General features: G+C 43.9%; 1 protein-coding gene across 9 annotated transcripts in view; it reads right to left on the bottom strand.

Annotated features, from left to right (window-relative positions):
• Positions 1 to 27,855, bottom strand: part of EPB41L1 (erythrocyte membrane protein band 4.1 like 1) — a 165,319-nt gene that overhangs the window by 13,414 nt on the left and 124,050 nt on the right. For 4 of the 9 annotated variants that reach the window (XM_040330500.1, XM_040330501.1, XM_040330499.1 and 1 more), the window contains 10 exons: positions 27,098 to 27,195; positions 25,535 to 25,710; positions 22,801 to 22,961; positions 20,555 to 20,587; positions 17,678 to 17,836; positions 9,882 to 9,983; positions 6,028 to 7,239; positions 2,978 to 3,088; positions 1,224 to 1,544; positions 586 to 690 (listed from right to left, as the gene is read on the bottom strand). In XM_040330500.1, coding sequence (XP_040186434.1) covers positions 586 to 690; positions 1,224 to 1,544; positions 2,978 to 3,088; positions 6,028 to 7,239; positions 9,882 to 9,983; positions 17,678 to 17,836; positions 20,555 to 20,587; positions 22,801 to 22,961; positions 25,535 to 25,710; positions 27,098 to 27,195 — 2,478 coding nt within the window. The remainder of the gene's footprint in view (positions 1 to 585; positions 691 to 1,223; positions 1,545 to 2,977; positions 3,089 to 6,027; positions 7,240 to 9,881; positions 9,984 to 17,677; positions 17,837 to 20,554; positions 20,588 to 22,800; positions 22,962 to 25,534; positions 25,711 to 27,097; positions 27,196 to 27,855) is intronic. The other 5 variants (XM_040330503.1, XM_040330504.1, XM_040330505.1 and 2 more) reach the window with 5 other exon arrangements.

Genomic DNA, 27,855 nt, shown 5'->3' with positions numbered 1-27,855 from the left:
ACGTCATTCTACGCAAAGCCCTATTCGCGAACGACTTACGCAAATGACGTAAAAATTTAAAAATTTGACGCGGGAACGACGGCCATACTCATATAGCAGGGGTAACTATACACCGAAAAAAGCCTTACAGAAACAAAGTAAAAAAAATTGCCGGCCGGGCATACGTTCGTGGATCGCCGCATCTAGCTAATTTGCATACTTGACGCGGAAATCGACAGAAACGCCACCTAGCGGCCAGCGTAAATATGCACCTTAGATCCGACGGCGTACTAAGACGTATGCCAGTCAGATCTAGCCCAGCTTTAGGCGTATCTTGTTTTGTGGATACAAAACAAAGATACGCCGGAGCAAACTAGAAGTTACGCGGCGTATCAATAGATACGCCAGCGTAACTCCTTTGTGGATCTGGCCCTCAGTATACATCTTTCTCCATGTGTACTGAGACTGTAGAGAACGTAAAATGGGGAGGGGGGTAGAAATGCATTCCTATATAGCATACAGAGGGCACCATCTGGAAGCTTATGTGCTTCTGTTTTTACCAGAATGAACTTGTGTACCTTAATAGATTGTATTGCATATGCTTACCTGAGTGGTTTGCATGGAAGTAATCTGTATATTTGTGATTTTCTCCCCATCTGTGCTGCTAACTGTACTCACACTGCTGATGACATGTTTCTCTGTCCAGTGTGACTGTGGGAACAAATAAATTCATTACCATGAGAGAGAAAATTGAGTGCTGTCCATTACCATGAGAGGACATTACAGCAGACTGCTATGGGTACTATCTGTATGATACATAGAACATTTTAAGGCCACGCACAATGTGAATTAGAAACATGCATGGGATAACAATTAATAAAATGAAGACATATATGCATACAAAATACATATACTCATGATGCCATGTGACTAAGCAGATGACATTCAATATATTACCTGGCTCGGTGGTTGGCTGTCAACTGCATGCAAGTCAAAGGTAACAGATAATACAGGGGCATGCAAACAGAGGTCACAGCATAGTTATGGTATAATACAAACACGATGGTCAAGAACAAATGTGGAACGGGGAATATGGACCAGTGTGCTTGGCGATTTCATGCACTTTTTAATACATTCCATGCAGTTAAACACTTAGGGATGGATGGAAAACCGGAGAAGCCAAGTTGTGGTATTCAGGATTACAACATTGATAAGTGGCGGTTTCCAGAGCCGTAGCGTTGTACCTCTGTTATTCCCTCCTCCTGCTTGTCTTCATCAGGTACTTCCTGCTGAGCTGTTGCAAGGTTATTCTCTGTGCCACCGGCCCCATCACCCTGGTCTCGATGCAGTTCAGGGAGGCTGCGGGTGAAATCCTCGAAGCCTACATTGGAGTGGTAATCTCCAATCACTGTGAAGTCCACCTCGGCTTCCAGACTGGATGTAGAGCTGACGGTTATGCTTGAACACTTCCTCTCAATGCCTAGTTGATTTTCTTTTAGAAGGCCAGCTCCTTGTTCCTCGTCACCTGCTGTTCGCCCTTCCTCTGCCTCCCTGCTGCTCACTCTCTGGGGGAATTCAAAAAGCCATGATGGGGAAAGTCACAGTGAAATAAGTGGTTGGTGAAGAGGTGAATTCAGATGAGTTCAGACAGATGCGTGATTTTGCCCTTCCATAAGCGTTTTGAATACAATTTTAAAATTACGAATTAGAAAACGAATTATATTCTGTGAAAATACATACAGTACAAGTAGAAAAACTAAACATGTACTGGTTTAATTATACTGAGGTTGCTGAGAACACCCCTCTCATCTTATTATTTGCTTTTTTAGAAATAGTCCATTTGAGAATGAAGAAACTTATATATGGAACTTATTCTCAGCTCATCACCACTTGATCAATGTCAACATTCCAATATCTATATACAAAATTAACAGATTTATGTCTAGGGTAATTAGAATAACAATTACATTTAAAATCTTATATTAGCAAAAGAGATAAGGAACTACAGTACATCTAGGATTTTTAAATCTAGTTTATATTGCTTTATGCACATTGGGGCAAACCTTTGAAATCATCAGATGTGCAGACAACACAAATCTAGCTTTGGACAAAAGAAAAGCAGCTATGTTGGTCATAGCAACCAATTCATACCCAAGTTTTGACTTTCAAACTAATGTCAACTGGATATGACTAAGTGCAGATAGCGCGAACAATGTCGACCTTCTTGTCCCCCTCTGTGTCAATAAAAGCCTAATGTACATGTCTCTATTTCTGCAATAAAGTGGATTGCATTGGAGTACGGCTATCCGGATGTTCTTTTGCCTCGTTTCCACTGAGCGGATCGGTTCGGGTCGCTTAGAATGGAACGGGTTAGAATGGTCCAGTCTATTCTGCAGAGCATTTCCACTGCAAATCGGACCATCCGGGACCATGCAAGGTTTAGAAAAAAAGCCTAGCACGTCCACCAATCAGTGAGATGTATTTGTAGGTCCGCCCTAATGGAACCGTTCCATTCTCTATGGCCCCACATCTGAAGCAGGACCCAGAATGGTCCGGTACGGTTCGCTTTTATGGCACGCTTTCATAATGGAAACACCCAAAAAAGCGTACCGAACCGAACCGATCCGCTCAGTGGAAATGAGGCATTTGTTGCTTTTTGTACAGCTTGCAAGCTAAGTCAACAACCAATTGGAAGATGTGTGGGGTATGTGTATGAATGGACCTACCTGGAGTGGCTTTTCCTTGATCGAATGTTAACTGAATACTTATTGGCTGCTATGATCAAAGACACTTTTCTTCCTCTCAATTTTTTTATAAAGAAGTCCAATGTACAACCATCCATAGAAGTGATGCCGTAAAAACCTATAAATCTGTGACTATCTGAAGATCATTTGTATATAACATGTATTATATCAAAATAAATATGCACAGACATGAATTTCTTTGCAAGACAGTAGTGGAATTGAGAGGGCAAAATCAGGGCGTTCATGGCCCTGACCTGAAAATGGACAATCCCGGATTTCCTATACCCCTGGTCCGGCAGGGAGACCTCTCTGAGGGCACATGGGATATCCCTTTCCTCCCAGGATGTTGGTTCAAGAGGTTGACTCTAGAGCAGGAGAGAAGGGTTAGAGTAAAGGATTCCCAAGGAGAAAACAGCAAGACCCGCAGCACGATGCATGAGACTGATGCTGGGCACTACAGCATCAAGCGAGGCAAAGGTGGACTCAGATTCACTAGGCTGTATTAAATTATTATGAGATGCAACAGCGAAATGTGTATTCTACTTTCTGGTCACAGTTGGAGAAAAAAATAAAAATAATACGGGATGTGCAGAAAAGAAAGAAAAAGAGACAAAGGAGCTCTTGTATGAAAGGTTGCAGAGTTGTTTTCTAGCACAGCCAGTGAGGTTTCAGCTGTCTTTAAAGTGGAGGTTCACCAAAAAAGTTAATTTTTAACATTAGATTGAGGCTCATTTTGTCAAGGGGAATCGGGTAGTTTTTTTAAAATCGAAGCAGTACTTACTGTTTTAGAGAGCGATCTTCTCCGCCGCTTCCGGGTATGGGCTGCGGGACTGGGTGTTCCTATTTGATTGACAGGCTTCCGACGGTCGCATACATCGCGTCACGATTTTCCAAAAGTAGCCGAACGGCGGTGTGCAGGCGCCGTATAGAGCCGCACCGACGTTAGGGTTTTTTCGGCTACTCGTGACGCGATGTATGCGACCGTCGGAAGCCTGTCAATCAAATAGGAACGCCCAGTCCCGAAGACCATACCCGGAAGCAGCGGAGAAGATCGCTCTCTAAAACGGTAAGTACTGCTTCGATTTTAAAAAAACTACCCGATTCCCCTTGACAAAATGAGCATCAATCTAATGTTAAAAAAAACCTACACTCTATGGTCAAAGGTTTGTGGATACTTGACCATCACACCTATAGTATATGAGCTTGTTGAACATTCTGTTCCAAAATCATGGGCATAAATATGAAGGCCCAGATTCACGTACAGCGGCGTATCTTTGTGCGGTGTAACGTATCCCATTTACGTTATGCCTCCGCAACTTAGACAGGCAAGTGCAGTATTCTCAAAGCACTTGCTCCGTAAGTTGCTGGGGCGTAGCGTAAATAGGCCGGCGTAAGCCCGCCTAATTCAAATTTGGAAGATGTGGGCGTGTGTTATGTAAATGTTATGTGACCCCACGTAAATGACGCTTTTTACGAATGGCGCATGCGCCGTCCGTGGACATATCCCAGTGGGCATTGCTCTAAAGTACGCCGCAAGGACGTATTGGTTTCGACGTGAACGTAAATTACGTCCAGCCCCATTCACGGACGAGTTACGCAAACGACGTAAAATTTTCAAAATTTGACGTGGGTAACGACGTCCATACTTAACATTGTTACGCCGCATGTATGCCTCATATAGCAGGGGTAACTTTACGCCGGAAAAAAGCCTAACGTAAACGGCGTATCTCTACGTTCGTGAATTCGCGTATCTAGCTGATTTACATATTTCTAGGCGTAAATCAGCGTACACGCCCCCAGCGTAAATATGCAGTTAAGATCCGACAGCGTAAGAGACTTACGCCGGTCGGATCTAATACAAATCTATGCGTAACTGATTGTAAGAATCAGGCGCATAGATACGGTGGCTCAGACTAGAGATACGACGGCGTATCTGGAGATACGCCATCGTATTTCCTTTGAGAATCTGGGCCTAAGTTTCCCCCAACCCTGTTGGGGCTATAGAGACCTCCACTCTTCTGGGAAGGTTTTTCACAAGATTTAGGAGTGTGTCATTGTCAATGTGTGCCCATTTAATCAAAAGAGAATTTGTAAAGTCAAAGCCTAATGTTTTACAAGAAAACCTGGTTCGCAATTGTTGTTTCAGTTTATCCCAAAAGAGTTTGATAGGGTTATGTTTGGGGCTCTGTGCAGGCCACTCACAGTCCTACACACGAGACTCATGTTGAAACCATGTGCTTACACACCTGTGTTTGTGTACAAGGACAGTCATGCTGGAACAGAAAATGGCCTTCCCCATACTGTTGCCACTGGGCTGGAAGTGCACAATTGCTTAACATGTCTTTATGTGCTGTATCCATAATAGTACCTTTCCCTAGACACACCTGAACTAAGTTAGAGAGATGTCCACATACCTTGGCCATAACGTAGGTGTGATGGACAGGTGTCCATATGGTTTAGGTTACAAAATGCAAGCTGGAATCAACCTAGATGCTATGGCTATGGTTTTTAGGCAAACGTTTCTAACAGAAAGAGATAGGGGTATAACGGTAAGTAGAAGGAAATAAGAGTTAAAAAAAAAAATTGGATATCTTTGGAAATAGAGCTGAATATAGCTACATGTTTCTTCAAGTAGTTCATCTTGGTCTTGACACCAAACATGGTACAAGCTCTTTCAAGTTTTAATGCAGCCTAGTGAATCGGTGTCCATATGCAGAGCACAAAAGCAGGATCACAGCAGCCTCAGTGCAGTGAGTAGGGAGGAGGTGGGATGGAGATTAGTAACCTTTTCTTTTCCATAGAGGTGCAAAGCGCAAGACATATTTTTTCAGTCCACTCATGTATTTAACATGGGGCATGAACTGCAGAATATCTGCCAAGTATTGGTTTTCCCAGATGAATAAGAACTAGCTGTCAGAGCCAATGATTCACAGTAGTGTCACTGGAAGCGCTCATTCCTGGAGTGCAGGAGATGCATTTTTACTGATACTACCAGTTTAGCCGTGGCTGCACCCCCTCATTTAGCCCTCCTCCAGCAACTCCCTCCCGTCTCCTCTTTAGCTTCCATGCTTTTCAGCCTGATATTTGGGGGGTGCGGGGTATTTTAAGCCAGACGATACTTCAGCCAGAAGCGAATGTTGGGAGGATTTTGGTACAGACAGGCAGACAGATCCCACTACGACATCATGCCCCCTCAGTTGGCTCAAACAGGGGTCTGGCGTGCTAGGCAAATCACAATGGGCCCACAAAAAGCAGGTTTGGTGCCTTTTCCCTCCCCCCTACAAACATGCTGATCAGGAGTTACCACCGCATCTGTGAGCATTATTTCACAGCCCGAATCTGGAGAGGAGAGGTCTCCAGGCGTGCCAGTTGTGGATTCAGCAGGGCTTGCATTTCCTTCATAATAATAGGCATCGTGATGGCTGTGATTTGGCTGTAGAAGAATTCTTTCAGTTGGATTACTATCTGTGGCTAATTCTTGGTGAACTCTCTCCCTGGGAGCAGCCACTGGTAGTGGAATAATGGTTGGCAACATAAAATGAAGCACTGGTGGACCCCAGTCTTCCAGTGGTAAGTCCTCCGTGCTCCTCTCAGTTGTCATTTGTACAGTTGAGGACAACTGTTCATTTACCAGACCCGAAGGTCCTGCCTCTTCTGTACTGATAATGGTCCTACCATGTTCCTCTTCTATTAAATCTTCATTATGATCATCTGGAATAAGAATGTCAGTAGTGATGTACTCTCTAGACAGTTTTGACATTGTCTCCTCTAGCTGACTTTTTTCCTTTTGGTCATCCAAGACAACAAAATGCTTCCCAAGTTTGTTTGGTGATGCATAAATGTCCATGTTCTCCAGGTTTTCTTTTTTATTTTGGTATCCTGCACTCTCACACCATATCAAAGATTTTGGTTGGTCCTCCCAGTGGGCCACATTGTGCCATTCTCCCTCTTCAGCACTGTCATCAGCTTCATCTTCGCACAAAATGACGCGTCTGCTTTCCCCAAGCTCAACAATCGTTCTACCCATTTCTTGGTGTCCTTCTGCTGATCCCACGAATCCTCTCCCTATCCTTCTTGTGCTGGTCTCTTCTCTGTCCACTCCATTTTTCCCTCTCAAATCTGATGGTTCACCTTTTCCCCAGGACGTTGCTTTGCCATTTTCCAACCTGAGCGCCCATTCCCTACCATCTTCCGCAGGGGCACCATCAGGTGCTGTTCTTGCTTTGCTTTCTATGATATCCCATTCACTAGTGACCATCACTAGGCGCTCTTCTCTCCGTGGTAGCCTCTTTCTTCTTTCAACTCCCTTCATCATAGATACTGATTTCTCCTCAGGTAGATGCACCATTTCTCGTTCCTCCCTATCCTTGTGAGGGTGGTCTTTCTGGGGGTGTTCTTCCCTATTGGAGGACAACTCTTGTCCAGGAATCTGGACAGACTGCATTTTTTGAACCTCTTCAAGTGGTGTAGGAGACTTTTCTGTTGGCCTTTCTATAAAAACCCAATGCTCCATGCCCTGCATGGTGACCAGAGCAAAAGGGGTTAGCTGTAAACTTACGACGACAGCAAATATAGTTTTTACAATAATTGCTTTACTCAAGTGTTTTCCCTAGATTTCTCTTCTACAATCTGGATCACTATTTCAAAGATTAGGTTTTTAATTTCTGTTTATGAAAGTGAAAACGTCTATAATTATCACTTGCATTTGTTTTTGGCACAAATGTCAATTTTGAATAGCGTAGGGAAGGATTAGTACCCCTGTCAAGTTTCATTTGCTTTGTGAATCCCCTCTGGAGAGATTCAACTTCTCTATTTGTCTTTAATTACTTATGTCACCACTACTGAAAGTGAAGAAATATGCAACATTTTGAGTTGCCACGAAAACAGTAACCTGTTACCACCAGAACGGTGACCTTTGTCCCTGAAATCAAGAGTGTTAAGAAATATAAAAAATTACAATTGTCACCACAGATGAAGGAAAATCTTCCAATGGGGTGCCTGTTCTGGTGCTGTCCAGGGGGATTATCCCTCACTTTAGAAAGATTTCCTTTCACATCCTGTTAGGTCTAACAAATTGTGAAGGGAAAGCTCTTGCTTGGGGCACAGACAAAAAAAAGAAAACTGAGAAGGGTTTTAACCATTCCCTAGTACAGTGGTCATCAACCCTGTCCTCAGAGCCCACTAACAGGCCAGGTTTGCAATATAACTGAAATACATCACAGATGATATAATTTGCTGCTCAGTAATTGCAGTATTCTAGTCTGCATCTCCCCAAGGTAATATATAAAATCTGGCCTGTTAGTGGGCCCTGAGGACAGGGTTGGTGACCACTGTCCCAGTATACTTAAATCTAAAGAGAAAGTTTTGGGCTGGAAGTACACTTTTACTAATCAAATGTAAAGTACAGTGTTTAAAAAACACATGTAATGTACATGGACTGCCATTTTCATGATATTGTAGAACAACAAATATACTGATTTTGAGTACAGGCTGATTAGGGACACTTGTGTGAAAAATTATACTTAGCTCTGGAGATTAGATCCTAAAAGTCTACCCTTTATTGTCCTTGTGAGTGTGACAAGATTCCCTATGGAGGAGGGCTGGCGCATAGTTATAGCCGACAGCAATCGCATAAGCAGCAAGAGGAGATCATCAGCTGAACTTAACGGTAACCACCATTCTCCACATTCAGTTAGGGTGGAATTCAGTTTAGGAGACCCTGTCACCACAGTACTCATGGTAGACTCATGGTAGACTGAATATATGTAGTAAAAACAGCCCCTTGCTGCCCTTTTGAAACATGGTTGACAGGAGGCTAGGAGGCGATAGATATGTGGTCTCCTCACTGCCTGTTCTAACCCTTAAGACTGCACCACCATAATCACATGCATTGCACGCAATTACAGAGTGGTTCCTGAGGGCCCCAGTCAGTTGAATAGGTTGCTTTCCATGGAATTAAATTTTTGCCATAGCCGCAATGCTTTGATACCAATGAAAATCAACAGGAGCATACAGAAAGTGAGTAGAAATAGTGAGTGCTTCAATCTAGGCAGGAAAAAAGCCAGTAGGCATGGCAGGAAGATTGTACCGCCAAAGATCTCAAGAGGTATAAAAATCCTGCATCGGGCTTCACGTTTAGCTGAACACTTTTGCTTGGACTGACCTTCTAAAGAAAGGCAACTTTTATTCCATCAGTAGTCTACAGTTCTCCTAATCGTTTATTCAACTTTACAAGACTTTCTTTGGATGGAAGATGTTAAAATGCAGTACAGACATCCACTTATCCATTAAAAGCAATTTAGGAAGGTCTAAGATGGCACCTGTGTGCCATTTGTTTGACAGGTTTGTTTAAAATGAATTTTTATATGTATTAATATGTGAAACAGATAATAAAATGTTCTGCTCTTATGTAACTTTACAAATAGATGAAAACATTCTTTGCCTGTGTATTGCCCTACACACCCAACTAAAGCATAGGTGGGCTTAGTGCTTTCTTCTCAATTCTCATCGGCCAGATCACATGGAGGTGTTTAAAGAGTAATTCAGATATTGGAAGTCCCCCTAATGATATCACATGTGGAATATTTCAACTCTCGTTTCCTATCCTTGATTTTAGCTATATAACTGTATTCCTTGCCCGAAATATTCCTTCCAGCAGTTTTGTTGGTTTATTTCTCATCTCAAAATTGCGTTTTGCTATTCCAATAAATGCCCGCGTAGTATCTTGTTCCACCAAAGCTTTTAAGGCCTTCCTTTTATCTGCTAGTCTCACCACGGTTTGATTTTTATTTGTTTCTTTATGTATTTGCTCTAATCTTTGGATCTCACGAAGAAGGAGTTTCAACTAGGCTCGCCATGCTTTCTTAATTTTTAACCCTCTCTGCTATTCATTTTCCTCTCATGTAAGCCTTGTGTGCTTCCCAAAAAAAAGAGGTCCAAGCCTAACTCTAGATCTTTGGCCACCCTATGATCATGTAAAAGAGACTTATCTAGCCTCCAGATTATCTGTCTCACTGGGAGAGCCTTCAAACCTAAGACAACCAATATGGGAGCATGATTTGACAGAGTTATTGATTTAATTTCTACTTTTAACAGGCTTTCTAAAAGATGATGGTCTGAGAGAATTGAATGCACAGGAAAATAGGAAAGTGGAGGCACCTCTGGGGATGAAGCCAAGCTTTTCTCAATGAAGACCTCAGAATCCTGGGCAGCACCAGCATCTGTCTCGTCCTCTTCTTTCCCGGTACCTTCTGCCTCCTGCTTTGTACAGAATTCAAACAAAGTGGGTCATTTAGAGAAGGGATCAAATCAGAATAGTTGCATTTTAATACGACTGTACAATTATAGTTAAAATATAGGTTTGGTTTTACAAGCAAAACCATGTATTATATTTTTGGGGCCTAAGACCCCCCTTTATAGTTCACCTGTACTTTATTGTCATCATAACACTATTTACAAGTGGGAAGCCTGGAGTAACATTTTCTACAGAATAGGTAAATATATCAGTCCTTCCAATACTATTAAAGTGCACCTGAACTCAAAAGGTCAAGATTTACTATCGTATATGGAAGATCCTCAAATGTTAATTTCAACTAAGAAGTAACCCAAAAGATTTAGAATTTCTTAAGAAAAATAGCAGTGTGCTTCCTGTGCATTGAGCCTCATAGCTGTATATCAACCTAAGGTACTGCTGCCTCTGACTACCTATCTTAAGAGATTTGGAGTAAGATTTGGCAATGTTACTACTTTCACCAGGTGAAAATAGAGGTAAAATGTTTAAAGAAAAATAAACAAATGCAGCTATCACAGAGGTGCCCGGCCAGGCCGGTTTAACATATGGCTATTGGACCTATAGCTCCAGGCCCCTACCTTGAAATAGGCCCAGCCCAGTGAGTCATTAATGCGGTTTGCTCTGTGTGTGTGTGTGTGTATACACAATTGATATGTAAATTGTGGGCTGTATTGATAGGTAAATTGTGGTCTTCCGGCGGGATTGATATGTACATCGTGGTCGGCAGGCGGTATTGGTAATCATAATCTCGGGGCGCTATGCCGAGTTCTACACAGTGTAGTGTAGCACAACATGGAGTTCCTTCCCCACAGATTTCACGAAACGCCCATTTCCTCCTAACTCCCGCCCATACAGTGACAGTCTTTCTTGCTGGGCACCCACGCTTGTCTTTTGTTGGTGGAGGGAGTGTGAGAAAGGATCCATACACTCTGATTGGCCGAGGGTACCATCAGTGAATTACACTAGCTCCGCCCCCTGTATCTCAGCAGTGCGTATGGGAGAGAATGTCCGGCATAAGCAAAGCAGCTCCCCATAAGTGAGGGAAGAGGGTGCAGTGCCCAGTCTACTTCTCATGCAATCAACAGATCTATCTGTTCTATGAGCAAGAGCATTCTACAGTAATTGATGGTGAGCCACAAATGCTGATTGTTGTTACTTTCCCAAACTGCAAAGTAATTATTTTTTTTGTGAAAACATCTTCTAGCTGAAAAGGTGACAGCAGCAAGAATGAATGATTACCATAGTAAAGATATGAGAAAAAAAATCATGACATCTGAACATCTTCCAGCTAATTTTAAGTGCACTCCTCCCTTACTATATTAGCAAGCTTTGTACAGTTTACACCAGATGCAGTTTCATTCAATTCTGCATACACAGCATTTTCCATGCATTCTAATGGCTCTAGTTCATACCATGCAGTCAGTTTCCGATCAGTTTACAGTGCAGAAACTGACCGGAAACTGACTGCATGGTGTGAACTAGAGCCATTGGAATAGATGGAAAACACTGTGCATTCTTTTTGTGCAGAAAAACACGAATGGAACTGAACGGAACTGCGTCTGGTGTGAACTCGCACTTGGTACAGAGAGAAAACAATTACGGTACTCTGTATGTGCTCTGTTCACACCATGTATGAGCTGTGGCGTGTTGTGTAAAAATACAGCATGTCTCCATTTTTATTGCAGCACAACGCATGTCACGACAGCACATAAAGTGCAATGAATTGTCTTTCATCAATTTTGGCTAAAAAGGAAAAATTCAACAATGCAAAATATTTTACCACTTCCACACAACAGAGGGCACGCATTAAATGGACCATAACCCACGCCCACTGGTGTGAACGGACCCCAAGTGCTTGCAGCTGTGTTAAAGACAAAGGCCCAGATTCACGTAGGGCGGCGTAACTTTGTGTGGGCGTAGCGTATCTTATTTACGCTACGCCGCCGCAACTTAGGCAAGTGCAGTATTCACAAAGCACTTGCGTCCTAAGTTACGGCGGCGTATCGTAAATGGGCCAGCGTAAGCGCGCGTATTTCAAAGTAGACGCGTTGTATTTAAATTAAGCTTGACCCCATGTAGATGCATGGCCGAATGAACGGCGCATGCTCAGTATCACGTCGAATTTACGCCCTAAGATACGCCGGCTCAATGCCTGTGACGTACGACTTACGTAAACGACGTAAAAAGATACGCTTGTTCCAACGTCCATACCTTGCATGGGCTGCGCCACCTAGAGAGCAGCTTTATCTTTACGTACGTACGTTCGTGAATCGGCGTATCTACGGCATTCGCATATTCTAGGCGGAAATCAACGTACACGCCCCTAGCGGCCAGCGTAAATATGCAGCTAAGATACGACGGCGTAGGAGACTTACGCCGGTCGTATCTTAGCAACAGATAAGCGTATCTCAGATTGAGAATTGACGGTGCCACATTCGGACTTACGACGGCGTATCTACTGATACGCCGTTGTAAGTCTTTGAGAATTCGGGCCAAAGTTTCCTCCTTCCCAATGAATTGCTGATCTTTAGAGCGAATGTAAGGCAGGCCAGACATTACTCTTTTTTTTTTTTCATTCAACCAACCTGTTAAATGAAAAAAAAAAGAGCTGATACTCCCATCCACACAATCACTTCTGCTGTGCTTTTATTTTCTGCTGGCAGGGAGCCTTCCCTGCCATCAGACTACATCAGTGCTGCCGTCTATAGCTGGCGGTACTGGTCATTTGGGAAAAACCTGTCAGGCTGTTTGCACACAAGATGATCGATAGATCAACTTGTATACAACAAGCTAGCCTGTACATGAATATAATTTGCCCCGTCCCTGCTGAATTGGCCAAATTTCGGTCCATGGCTTTAATGAACCCCCCCCAACCATAGCTATATATATATACACACACCATAGCTAACCAAAGCAGAGGGGAGCCACAGGACAATGACCTGAGGGGGCCCTATCATTCTGTATGGGGTCCCATGCAGCTGGCTCAAGAAGCACTAATTACTGCAGGAGAGGGTAGTAGATTTGCTGCTGCTATTCTGTGTGAAAAGTGGGATCAGCAGCACCTGGATCTAGAGGAAAGGCTCCTTGAGTCAGGAGTCTGCTGAGCACAATAGACCTCTGGAGGAAGCTAGTGGTAACATTGACAAGGTCCCACAATCACAAAACCTCCCTCTGACCCCATTTTCATTACAGTCCACCCACTCTCTTAGTCACATCGACTCCCTGCCACCTGTATAGCTGACACTCTGAGGGGGATACCAGTTCGGCACTCGTGGATTTATGCCCGCTGTCTTTTCATTCATGTGAGTGCATTTTCTCAAGTCTTTACCCTTTTGAGGTACCCTCAGTGTCACGCTATATGCATTGCATATATCTTCTCTTTTCCATGACACACATTGGCTGCTGAGACACACATTGGATGCTAGGAATCAGGAGGAGGTGTTTTATCAGCCTATTCATCCAGCTGCAATCAGTGTCCCATTTAGCTGTTTGAACAAACAGCCTTGAGGTGAGCTGCTAGCACACTCAGAGGTGTCATCACTGAAGATTTAATTTATGCATGCTGCATCTTGGGTGGAGGTGTTTCATCTAGACACTGCTCCGTGGAGGAATTACTGGACTTTTAGATCTGGTCTTTATGTATGGACAGGACTTTATCACAGGTGTGATTTTGATATTTTTGCACTTTTTTTTCTACTTATTTTTTGCAAGTTCGTATATGTAGTAGCAATTATACTATGTATTTTCACTGCTAATCATTACAGGATTATAGGTGTTTGTTCACTTTTATCTGTATTGTCCATTTTAGTATCATTAAGATACCTTTTTTTCTTTCACTGTTTAGTTCACCCACAATCTCTTTTACTCCTCCTTCCCTTTCACTTTCCCTTCCAATTCCCTCCCCCACAGCACAGCTACCACACTTTATATTATTATCTTCGGTAAGGGAATCAGGAAGTGAAGCCTTGTGGTTCCCTACTGCGCTGGCGTGATCCCACTGGTCCCTGCTGTCTTCTGGGATCTGTGTGTCTCCCAGAAGTCAGTAAGGGGGACGGAGAAGGTTCCGGATGTGGCGTAGGTCGCCACAGCGACCTATGCCCGGAAGTGGGAGCAAATACCTGGTTTACACAGATATCTGTTCCCTCCTCTCCCCTGAAAGGTGTCAAATGTGACACGGGAGGGGGGGAGGAATCCGAAAAGCGGAGGTTCCATTTTTGGGTTGAACTCTGCTTTAACAAACGCAGGTCAAAGTTGCAAAATTGTGTTCAGGCATTAGGATTTGTTTTACCTTTGTCATGAAGGAGTTACATATTTTTTTTTTTTGTCTAAGGACTCGTACACACGGACGGACTGTCCGATGAAAACGGTCCGCCGGACCGTTTTCATCGGACATGTCCGCTGCCGGATTTTGGTCTGATGTGTGTACACACCATCAAACCAAAATCCCCGCGTACAGGATACGCGGTGACGTGGGCGCGCCTTTGCCGCGACGTGCGCGACCCTGGAAGGTCAATGCTTCCACGCATGCGTCGAATCACTTCGACGCATGCGAGGGCTTTCGGCCGAGCGGACATGTCCGGTAAGTCGTACAGACGACCGAACATGTCCGACGGACAGGCTTCCAGCGGACATGTTTCTTAGCATGCTAAGAAACATTTGTCCGCTGGAAACCTGTCCGATCCGCCGGAAAATTGTCCGGTCGGACGTACAGACGACCGAACATGTCCGCTGAAACTGGTCTGCGGACCAGTTTCAGCAGACATGTTCGGTCGTGTGTACGAGGCCTAATACTGCTTTAAGGAGAAAAGAATGCCAGCCCAGAATGACTTCTGATGTGCATAAAATAAAAAAGTTAATGGATAAACACAATTTAATAGCTGGTGTTAGACTGAAGAGACGAGGTCTGATAAAATCAGCCAATCCAAGGATGAAGGCAGATGGAGAGCATCCCTAGAGAAGAAAGATCTGAGCTGCAGACATCATTAAAGCTTGGTAGACACTAACAGGAGCTAGAAATTATCAGGCGTGATATCTTAAGAATAAAGCAGACTGAAATGAACGCAGGAAAAATAAAAAAAATAAAAAATGTATACTGCTTTGGTCTAATCAGGACACAGGAAGAGGCTGCTCAGACCTTCACAAGTGTTTCAGCCCCCAGGTAATCTCTTTGATAAATCTATGGGGAGACTTAAGAGAAGCAGAAATCTGATCAAGCCAAATTAAGATGTTCCAGACAGAACCTTCAGAATAAAAGTCTCTCTGGGATTCACGATTAATGGCGCTTTTGCTGTGATGTTTCTACCTGGAATGATAACTAACTACAGTGATTATTTTAGTATTTTGGACATGCATAAGGAAACATAATTTGGCATATTAACACTTTTTAAAAAACCTGGAGTTTAGAAGTAATAAATAACAGGGCGTTCATGTTACAGATTAACATTTAAGGCGTGTGAGAGCCCCAGCTAATCGCTGTTAGTTTCAATGAACTATCTTGATTGTCAGACACTGCCAGAGGGAGCGGCGGTCCAACCATGGTATCCACCAGTTGCACAGTCTGAGATGGGCAGCCGAGCTTCCACAGGGACTCCTCACCCTGCACGTGGGGGTACCTCTTCTTGTGTAAGTGCTCACCAATGCCCAGGACCAGGCAGGGCCGTAATGTGGAAGTCAACTTTAAGGCGGAACCCTGGCTTGGAGGCGAGCCGTACACTGTCTGCAGCGGTGTAACATACACAGTTCCTCTGTAAAACGTCCTTTCCCATGCCACTGCACACCTTAGCTTTCCGAATGTAACATTTAGGGAGGACACCGCTGAGCCTGTGCTCTACTCCACCAGTCCAGCATACCTCTGCCACCTCACTCCCTGTGGCAAAAAATTTGGGCCCGCCGTACTCTAGCATTGACCTCATGTGTGCATTTTGTTAACTTCAACTCCTTCAGCTCTCCCATATCATCCGGCCAGGTATCTGGGGTCTCTTTACCCTTGGGTTTTGTCCCAACTACTTTTGGGGAACCGATTGCTAGGGAGGGAAACAGAACACCAACCCCATTGCTGCTGGAGGACCCCATCTGTGCTTTACAGGCCCTGTTCTTCAAGATACACCATGTACCTTCATGCACTCCTTTAAATAACTTCAGACCAGGCTTAGAACAGTTAAAGCACTTTACTGAAACTTTTGCAGCATTACAGTCTCAGGCCTCGTACACACGACCGATTTTCTCGGCAAAAACCAGCAAGAAACTTGCTGTTTTTTTTGCCAAGGAAACCGGTCGTGTGTACACTTTTCGACGAGGAAACTGTCGAGGATCTCGTCGAGCCAAAAAGAGAGCATGTCTTATTTTTCCTCGACGGCAATGGAGAAATTTGGCTCGCCGAGATCCTCGACAGCCTAACAATGAACTCGACGAGCAAAACGATGTGTTTTGCCCGTCGAGTTTCTCGGTCGTGTGTACGAGGCTTCATAGTGCAGAATATAGTTTTTCAAAAACTGATTAATTTCAGGCTGCCCATAAATACCTTTGGGTAGTAGTAGTATTAGTATTAGTAGTACATAATTCCAGGTAGTCCTTGGTGAGGTGGATTCCCATGCAGGCAGTTTGTGGGTTGCGGGAGGTTACATCTTCTTAGACTGACTTTTCACTTCTTCCCCATGCAGTCCCTTTCCCATTTTTTTTATGCAGAACAAGGTGGAGGACAGAACCCAAAAAGCCCGGGAAATGCAAAAACTGTGTTAACCCTTCCCCACCTGGGCAGCCCAGTAACTACCTACAGCATTAGTGCCCCTAGTAGGCACCTGCCTACAGGTGTATTAAAGAGCAACTGATTGTAGATGCTCTACAGAAAAGGGCAATCAGAGGACAAAGGTCTAGTCCCCAGTATTGATTGTAAACTCCCTGCAGCTGATCTTTCCCCTATAACTTACATACCATGTCTTGTTCTGCATTGTTTATTTGTGCGGTTGCGGCTATCCTGGTAGATGAGCAGGAATTTGCTTCCTCATGTCAGAGCTGCTTCCTGATGACAGGAGATCTGATGATTGATCACTGCCTATTCAAGAAGCAGCAGGAGTATTGCAGAAAGTAAATACCCTTAGAATGACTAAACGAAAATTCAGGGAAATCCTATAATGCAGATTTCTCTCCAACAAACAATGTGAGCAGCACAGTATGGACATCACCAAATCTCACCCCAGATCTGGTGAGATTAGCAGTCAGAAGCATTTATAATGATCTTACATTGCAGATATACAGATATGAGGTTACAGAACAAGAGTGCCAAGGCACGGAAAGTACACTGCTATTTTTCAAAAGGAATTAAAAAATGTGTGACTAAAATCCAAAGTACAAACACGCATGCTCCGAACCAATCAGACAACAATAGCAGAAGTTGCCCAAAGGATGGCGGTAAAGAGCTGAAACACCACGTAGTTTGGTGTATGTTGGCTGAAAATGGTCAGCCGTCTTTATGCAGAACAATTTCACGGACAACGCCCTTCGGACAAAAATCCACGGATTTGTCCGATGTAAGTCTGATCGTGTGTACAAGGCTTCAGTGTAACAGTAAGCCTCAGTGTCCTACAGTGGGGAGGATAGGCCAGTGTATTGACTTCATATATACAGAACATTTATATGGACTGGTCCTCTGTGAAAGTAAACTTACCTCCAGTTTGGGGGATGAGGAGGTAGGTGAAGACGGCAGCCTCTTTTCTCGCCCACGTTCTCTGTGAACAAGTTTGCTGTTTGGCTGTTTCAAGGTTCTTTTCAGCTCATTAATACTGGCCTGGTGCTTCAGTAGGACATCTTGTGACTTGTCCAGGAACTACGTGAGGGATATAACAAACACAAGTTAATAGCCTGTTGCAACCCCTTCACTCTACCACATGAACCATACCTCTCTGGCAGTGAAGGGGTTCCAGTAATTCTGAAAACCTGTCGTTTGAAAATGAATAAGCTAGGTGCAGGGTTCTGGAAGGTCTGACGTTCAGGTGTAACAGCAGGCTCTTTAAAGTGGACCTGTATTCCATATTAGGATAAAGGAAAATTCCAGCTCAAGAGCAGACACCACAAGATGTCCATTTGTTTTTTTTATTAGCCAAAAATGGGCATTCAGCCCACCTCTCTGATATATTTTCACTTCATTAGTGGGACGAGACTTACCCTTACCTCATGACTAAGCACGGCTACCTGCCATTCCACTGTCCAATGACACAGTCTCATTGGCTGGGTCATTGGACAGAGCACTGGTGGAGCTTAGCTGTAAAGTCTTCAAAGTCATGGTCCAGTAACAAAGTGCAGCTAGATAAGAGAAGAGGAACATCGTGGGGTGTATGTTCTTTGTCATGACATCTACTTTTACATTTTTAAAGTAGAGTACAGGTTCATTTTAAGATGTATTGGGATGAGAAAGTACGTGCAGATAGGTAGGAGAGGTGGGAAGGAAGGTGTCTAGGTGGTAGGGAAAGAGTTGTTAGGAAGTTTTGTATGAGAACATGCTGGGGTGGGCAGGTAATCATGGAGGGTATGTAGTAATCAGGTTGAACTATATCTAAAGGCTATATTTTCTCGATAAAGTGGGGAAGTGCTAAAACCCCCATCACTTCCTATCCTGTAGACACAATAGTGAGGGAACTTGTGGATTTTCCTATGCTTCCTGTCAGTGGCCATCAGGCCAAATAATAATGTAATGCATGCAGTGTACAACATACCATTCAGCGGATGACATCAGCGATTAGCCCCATAAAGGTAACCCTTTATTCAGTAAGACCGATGGAAAGTGGGGATTTCAAAGGCATCCAGCTGTCCAATTAATGAGGTAGCTCCTGGTGCTCAACCTGACCGGCCTACTTACAGAGTGTCTTTAGAGGCAGGGCAAACACTGCGGTAATTCCAATGGCTCTGGATCCGGAAAGTGCTCTGAAGTCAATTTGCTACCAGAGCGGGATGTGGAAAGCACCTAACACAAAACCTAGTGCCTGAAGCTCACTTGCACCCACAATGGGTTTTGGTACAGCACTCCAAAGCTAGGTTTAAGTCTGAATAGCTGCAATTGCAAAAGACCAGCTCAAGCTCAAGTGTGTATGCCCCATTGGAAATTCCGATGAATTCCATCGGAGCGTAGATAGAGAACACGTTCTCTTTTACTCCGATGGAATTCCGTCGGAATTCCGATGTGATTTTGGTCGGACAAAGGTTCGATCGTGTGTATGGGGCTTTGGTGTCCATACATAAGAAATGTTAGCTATGGGTGGATTTACCATACAAAGATAACCTGTATGATAGCTGTCATTACTAACCTTCTTCTGAAAATAACAGCTGCATGACTGTTTTCTGATTTAAGTACTTTCAGGGTCACACTAGCTTGGACCCCCTGATCTACATATTTGTTCTGGCTCAGTATCTGGCTCATGGAATGTCATGAAGGCCAGGAAAATTGAATTTTCTGAGAGATTAATGGCAGCTTACATGTATCTTCAGAACTGGTTTATTTTATGTCTTTGTCTTCTAAGGCAGGGGTGCTCAACCTTTTGAAGACGAGCGAGGACCACTTAAGTAATTTGGTTACCAGTCATGGGCCTCAATGAACAATGGGGTTTTACTGTCCCCCAAACCACAAATGAGCCCTTACTGTCCTGAGGCCCCTACAAGTCCGCATTCACACTGATGCGCTGCAGTTTGCTCGCGGGTTAGCTGCGCTTTTCCATAGACCATTATTTCATCTTGCGGGTTTGGTGCACTTTCTGAAAGAGCATTAAAACTCCTGCAATCAGGAGTTTTGGTGCCCGTTCAAAAAGTGCACCAAACCCGCAGAATATAATGGAAGTCTATGGCTCAGTGCAGCTAGCCCACAGGAAAGCCGCAGGTGTACTGCTCTGCACCCGCGGATCAGTGTGACAACAGCCTACTAGTTGTTAACCCTTTTATAGGTGCTAATATGCCCATTGCCGAAGCTATTATACCCAGTGCATGTGTTTAAGGCTAGGTTTACACTATGTTCAGCACGGGGCACAGCAGGGGGTCCGGTGAATGTCCTCATTCACCGTTTCATGTCCAAATTTTTGCCATCGGCTTATGTGGCTCCTGCTCCAACTCACTGAAAGCCTAGATAGCAATCAATGGGTTGTCAATCCTAGGCAAATGCTTCCCTGGTTTGAGGTTGTGGGCCACAGAATGAGCATCCTTTTTGTAAGGCATGTAAAGAGCTCAACTTACAACAATACACCTCCTCTGGATGGTTTTCAGAGTCCAATGGCAAATGGGGTCATTACAATAATGATATTCAGATGTCATGCTTGGTTTTTAATTACCTGGTTCTTTATTAGGTTGCTGTGACTCTAGATGAAGTTATATATGTGTGGTTGGGAGGAGGGGTAACAGGTAAACAGAGTATAGAATAACTTATAAGACAAGGGTAATGGCGTCTATGAAGAAAAGAGGTTGGTATTGGGGTAGACCAAAGGGAGCTAGCTGGATGTTGGGTTATAGGATAGAAGGATGGGAGCCAGGATAGGTAAATGGATGTTTGGTTATAAGTGGGTACCTCCTTGTGCCGGGGAGTGCTCTCTTGCTCCGACTGGTAGCAATAGGCGAGAAACAGAAGCAAGCGAGTGAGTGTGAGAAACAAAGCAGTACAAACACATATGGCTACATGGAATTGAAGATCAATGCCCATAGCATGGGAACTTTTATCCGAGGACAGAATTTAAAGCATGGTTAACAAACCTGGTGGTAGACAAAATTAAATACAACAAAGGCTACAAAATATATGGGGAAAGCCAAATTAATTAGCAACAAACTTTATTTAAACACGTGGACACAAGACAAACAGACTTGCAGACATACTGTAAATTACAAACCCATTACTATCAGGAAGTCTGAGCCACAACTACTGCAGGCTCTAGCACAATAGAAACTGGCGCACTGAAACTGTTGCCAACGTGACAAAATGCTTAAATAAGTAGCTTGGGCACTGTACATGGGTACTCCCAAATGGAGGTTGATGTGAGAGCTCATATACTCCTTGTAAGAACATTGAACTATTGTAATCTGCCATCCTTGCCTGGAAACATATTTTCAGGGTGACATGATCACAAGATCAGGGTGGCATGACTATGATGGTTTGGAATCATCCAAACAAATACATTATTTAAAACATGTAGCATGACAAATGAATTCTGCCTACATTGGCTAGCGAGAGAGCAACCTGGTTAGAATGGGTTACTATCATTGTTACAGTTAACTGTCAAAAGAGTTATTTCAGGGATGGACTAATTAATGTGAAACTCAGGACCCAATTAGTGAGGTCTATGAGCCAGCAGATATTTTAAGGGCCCTTTCACACCGCATTGCGCTGACCACAAAGCATGGCAAAGCCTGACAGCATTGCAGTGCTTTGTGATTTACAGTACTTTGAATGGAAGTCCAATGCTTCTAGGTTGCATGGCATACAGATGGAAACCATCTCTAAGGCATGCTGCATTAAGAAAAAAAAAGCATTTCCAACTTTCAGTGGAATGAGGTCCATGGCAGCCTATTCAAAATTATTAAACTACCTTAACGGAATGGAAATTAAAGGAAAGAGCTCACATGGCCACATCCATAGAAGGTTAAATATATGGAAAGATAAAGGGGGGGGGGGGGCAGCACCAAATGGTGAACCACAGGTCGGACTTTAAAGGCACAATAAACAATAGAAACTATACAAAAATATTACATGGTACACAAAAAAACATTAAAGAGAATTAAAAAAGCTCATATATAAAATACATGACAGCGAATAAGTATTTATTCATTATATATCTCCTTTGAACCAAGTCTACCACCCTTAGGTCAAATCCATACATATAACCACTGGAACAAAGGCATACTGCATCCAGGTAGAGAGGCAAAGTAAAGTCCAGTAGGGTCTAAACCCTTAGGGCTATTGGGACTGGCAAAAAATCCGGTATACTCCCAGGAGAAAAGAAACATGCTCATCACATCCTTGAATGTGTCCTGACGAAGCTAGACAGCGAAACATGTTGACGCACAGGGGCTCATTCCCTATCATGTATTTTATATATGTGCTTTTTTAATCGTGTACCATGTACTACCTTTAATAAATATTGTAATATTTTTGTATACTTTCCATTGTTCATCGTGCCTTTTAAAGTCCGACCTGTGGGTCACCCCCTTTCTTTCCTACCTTAACGGAATGTAACTCGTGAACATCACACATTACCTGGTTAACGTTACCAGAATGCATTAGGTGTCAATGGGACCTTAAGTGGCCAGAGTGTTCCTTGACAAGGCACCTGGGTTAGCTGATCTGGTCGCTTCTTTTGAGTGTTTCTCCTTTACTGAGTTCTGAATATGAGCTAGTTGGAGATATTTTAACATTATGGTAAAAGTAGGCGTCAATGCCTATTGCCAATGGACCGACTTCTGAACACTTTCATTGGGTTTTAAGTACATAAGCAGATTAATCTATCTAAACCTGATGTAGTTGGCTGATCTACAGTAGATATGGGCATCAGTAATGACTGAACACTAAAGTCATGTCCAGCATGCCCAGAAGCAGCCACTACAAGAACATGCAAAAATAAAGCAATTGTACATGCACATCCTGCACCCAAGCCCTTTAGTAACTAAGCAAGTATCTATTAGCCTTGTATGTTGGAGCTGGGCAGATAACAAGGTGGATCTAAACCTATCTTTCTTGGCAAGCTTTGGCTCTCAAACACTTGCAATTGACAGACATATAAAGAGATGCATGCTTTAAACATGGAAGTATGAAAGTCATCTTACCTTAAGCTCTTTGATTTTGGTTGGAGTGGTCACTTCTTCCTCTCCTCCTCCTTCTTCTTCTTCTTCGTCTTCGTCTTCTTCTTCTCCTCCTGAAGTTGCCTTGTGATTTTTCTCTGGGGTGGATTCATGATTCTCATTCAGAGCACTCTGTTTAGAAATTCCTTTAAAGAGCAGTGAGTGGGTGTATATGAATATGAGGCAAGAAGATATAAATATAAAATGATATTGCAGATGTGTTAGTAATGGTTTTCATAGTTGTAATTAGGGTTGTCCCGATACCACTTTTTTAGGACCGAGTACAAGTACCGATACTTTTTTCATGTACTCGCCGATACCGAATACCGATACTTTTTTTTAAATGTGTCCACGAATGCAGCCATGTCCCCCCACATATGCAGCCATGTCCCCCCACATATGCAGCCATGTCCCCCACATATGCAGCCATGTCCCCCACATATGCAGCCATGTTCCCCCACATATGCAGCAATGTCCCCCATATATGCAGCCATGTCCCCCATATATGCAGCCATGTCCCCCTATATATCCAGCCATGTCCCCCACATATGCAGCCATGTCCCCCATATATGCAGCCATGTCCCCCATATATCCAGCCATGTCCCCCCTATATCCAGCCATGTCCCCCCTATATCTAACCATGTCCCCCCTATATCCAGCCTTGTCCCCCCTATATCCAGCCTTGTCCCCCCTATATCCAGCCATGTCCCCCCTATATCCAGCCATGTCCCCCATATATCTAGCCATGTCCCCCATATATCCAGCCATGTCCCCCATATATGCAGCCGTGTCCCCATATATCCAGCCATGTTCCCCCATAACTAGATGCCGCCGCCTGGTTAAACAGCATGCGGGGAACATCACAGCTTTCATTTGAATAGCTGTAGTGTTCCCCGCTGCGCCGCGTATAGACACTCCCCCTTGCTGGGGATTGGACAGATCACCCGTCCAATCCCGAGCAAGGGGGCGTGTCTATACGCGGTGCGGCGGGAAACACTACAGCTATTCAAATGAAAGCTGTAATGTTCCCCGCACGCTGTTTAACCAGGCGGCGGCGGCGTTGTTGCGGTATGCCGCGGCGGCTGCGGCATTCGTTGCGGCGGCGGCGGGGGGCGAGTATCGGATGAGACATCGGGGGCATTTGCGGGAGTACAAGTACTCCCGCAAATACTCGGTATCGGTCCCGATACCGATACTGGTATCGGTATCGGGACAACCCTAGTTGTAATTATTTCTATGGGTTTTATTTATAAGGAGTACCATTCTACAGTAAAACCTACAGTAATATACAATGAAATACCTGAGAAGTATATAAAAGAACTCAAACAGGAGGAAAAAAATAAGTATTTATTGACCATAGCAGCCAATCATATGCCAGATTTTGTTAATCAACGCAGATTATTATATGAAACACAAATGCCACCCCCGACGCCTCTCCTGTCCAGGTTCTTAGGACCGGAAAGGAAGGATTGCGGTTTACCTGTCACCTGCCCACCATTGACAGGTTGCCAACCCCAGGATTAGGGTGTGCCCAGGCACACCCCTTTCGCACGCCTATGGGCTGTTATCAGACACTGTCATTTTGCCCTGTATATGTAAATGACCATGGCTGTTTAAGGCATACCACACAAATATCACACCCGGTGGGCATGTTTGGAAGAAAACCTGTACTGAGAGAAATATGATGGTTGCCACTACTGATCTACGTCAAGAAATGTTAGATGTCTGGCTGTCTGTGGCCTCGATACTTTCTGATGCATTAACCCAGAACATGCAAATCAGGAAAGCCAGGTCAGCAAAGGATTGGATCAATATGGCAGCTAGGAAGATGGTAGTTTCCATAGAGGAGGTATTTAGTGGCAGCTTCCAATACTTCCTTAGTACATGTTTCTTAAACCACCTACGGAAGGGTCCTCCAGGAGAACAAAGGACTGCATACCTTGAGAGTTGTAATCTACATTCATTTCAGTGACATGAATTGCAAGGTGACTTTACCCATTTCCTGAAGGCTTCTGTGTATTGAGCCATTTATATTAATAGATTCTTTTCTGAGGTGTCAGGTATTACATAGTGGGTGTCAAGCCCACGCAGCGCTTAATAAGATCAGTAGAATGGCAATAGCCTGTGCTATGTAATTCTCTCATTTTTGTTTTCTACCTGCATCATCAGTGACATTTAAACTTTCAAAGCAGGTTTTAATCTGTGTCAGGTCACCACAAATTATGTAATACTTGCCCTAAAACGAACCCTCCCAGCGCCAGGCTGTCACTGCTGACAGGCGCATCCATCTTCACCTGTTCTTCTTTCCGGGTTTGCGTCCTCCAGAGGTCTGATTGGCCGTGCTGCGAGGATGTGACTCCCACGCAGAGCTCTGGAGGGATGGCCCTTCAGAGCGTATATGCCGGTGACATCACCGGCTGCATGCAGTGTGAATATCTTCTAAACCGTACAGATTTAGGAGATATTCACTGTACCTACAGGTAAGCTTTGTTATAGGCTTACCTGCAGGTACAAGTGCCCAAAAAGGCTTTATGTCTACTGTGATCCTGAGTTTAGTGTCACCTTAATGCTCAATTTTTCCTGGAGTGTGTCTTTAGGGTGAAAATAACTACAACTTCTCTTTAACCTCAACCTCAAAGAAGGAACTTAGGTTTGCTGTGCCCTTTTCGAGGAACCGCTTTATTTGTAAATGTTGCATACATGTACATGTTACACGTACCCCCTTCGGCACTCTGAGACAGGGTATATCGCTTGCTGGCAGATCTCTTGAAGTTAGGAGCCGGCCGGTCTATCAGAGCACTTGCTTGCTGGGTCTGCGCCTGCGTACGCCCGCTGTATCGGAATTTGGAGCCCATCACTAGGAAGCCCTTTGGGGCAGGCTCTGGAGAGACCAGCCTGGGTATGAGATAGAAGGGGTTAATCTTTGCTTTGTGTAAGCAGCATTTTTTTTTTTTTTTTTACGCAGCAGTAGTTTTATGATTAAAGCAAAGGACACTGCAGAACCAACTTTGACACTGTAATCTGGTTTGTTATGGTGTTATTGTCTGACCTTAGACATGATTTGTGCATTACAGAGCCTGTTCATTGTGTTGTAAACATGCTAGTATTACACAAGACAGCCATGTCTCTGTGTAGCCAGGTGCTTGGCTAAGAATGGAGAGTTAGAGAAACTCTGACTGCAAATTCTCTACCATGTTGGAACAGGAAGGGGCCATCCCCAGATTATTCATTGGAGCATGAAATTGTCCAAAATATCTTGGTATGCTGATGCCTTAAGAGATCCCTTCACTGGAACTAAGGGGCCAAAGCCCAACCCCTGAAAAACAATCCCACACCATAATCCCCCTCCACCAAATGATTTGGACCAGTGCACAAAGCAAGGAACAATGAGCCCTGCGGTGCTAAACTGATTAATGGCTATATCAACAAGAGGAGGGAGCTGCTGAGCAGAAAGAGTTCAATAGACTGAGTCAGGCAGCACTGCACTGTGGGAACTGTAGTCCAGAAGAGATTCTACTGTAATCAAGAGCTTTTAAACTGCATTTCCCAGAGGGAGATTGCCAGGAGGAAGGGAAAGAGCTTCATTTTTTCAGGCTGTACATGACATAGCTTCCTCTTGCCATGAGGGAGCCTGGAGAGTGCACATTGCTGTCCATTGTGCACCACCACTGCTGCATAATGATGGCTGCATATGGAGCGCTGAGTCTAGATGTGCCAACAGCCAAAGTCATCTGGGTGCAGAGCAGAGAGTGGACTAATCAATGTGTGTGACCAGATGGTGAGCTGCATTATCACTGGGACTGGTGAGCTGCTGTTGTGGGGATTTACTGTCTGCTGTTAGAGAGACTGAGCCCTTTAGGAACTGACAATACAGCCATCTAGTAGCCTTATTGCTGCCTACAGGCTTGACTAGTACTATTCTCACATGCACCAATGATACAACTGGGGCCCCAACACTAGCTGGCGGAAGAGTTAGGAATAAAGACTGTCCATTTTCAGCTGTTACACAGAGATCCTAATCTATTGCTTATGCCAAGAGGCACACCTCAGGGGACATTGCACTATGCCCTATCCATTCTCCTAGAGTGCACTCTAGACTATTAACAGTATTATCATTCACATTGCAGGTGAAGGTGAAGTAACACTTTATGTTCCAAAGTCTCATAATCTTTTTCTGGAATTAGGTAGGTGTGGTCTGTTGTAAAGTATAGTACTGTATAAATCTAGTAAAACAAATAATAATACTGTCTGAACTGATTTTCGTGAAATCCTATAAACTCACCTAAAGAATGTGTGATGTTCTATGCAAACCTTCCAGAGGCGTTTTGCGGCTCGATGATTCGGTAGCTTGAACCCGATGGTGCTCTCAAACTGCTCATACTAGAACAAAGAACAAGTAGGATACCAATCAGATGCCTTATATTGTAAAAGTTCCATTATAATGCAGCCGTTTTATGAAATCTTAAAGCGGAGTTCCACCCAAAAATTGAACTTCCGCTTTAAGTTACCGTGACCCCCTGACATATGCCCAATGCTGTATCCTGGCCCAGGCCTAAGGCAGCACTTTGCAAGGGGGGCAGCACGGAAAGAGTCCCCGCCAGCTTGCACTACACTGTTAGTGTAACGCAAGTTGCTTCTAATTTTGACTGTCCTATCATCTGGACCACAAACCTTCCTCACTGTGCTATGTTTTCTGCTGCACCATTGGCATGGTTATATTTTCTTAGACCTCTCCATAAAATTATCAGAAATTTGTGCATGAAGTAGAACTATAGGCAACACTTTTTTTTTTTTCTTTTCATTTTGGATAGAGTAAGGGAGGGTTTTAGCCCGTCAGTTTATTTTTTACCATCCCTGTCCCCAGATTTTCCTTCACTTCTTGCCCTATAGCCAAACAGGAAGTGAGAGGAAATCTATGCAAATTAAGGGAATCCAATGCCCCCTGGCCCTAAGAACCAGTGTCCCCACTCGAAAATTTCAGGGCAGATCTTAAACAGAAAGGGGTGTGGCCTTGACAGGAAGGGGTGGGTCATATTTAAA

This window comes from Rana temporaria, chromosome 12 (assembly GCF_905171775.1).
Source record: "Rana temporaria chromosome 12, aRanTem1.1, whole genome shotgun sequence".
NCBI classification, from domain to species: Eukaryota; Metazoa; Chordata; class Amphibia; order Anura; family Ranidae; genus Rana; species Rana temporaria.
This window is presented reverse-complemented; position numbering and strand designations above follow the sequence as displayed.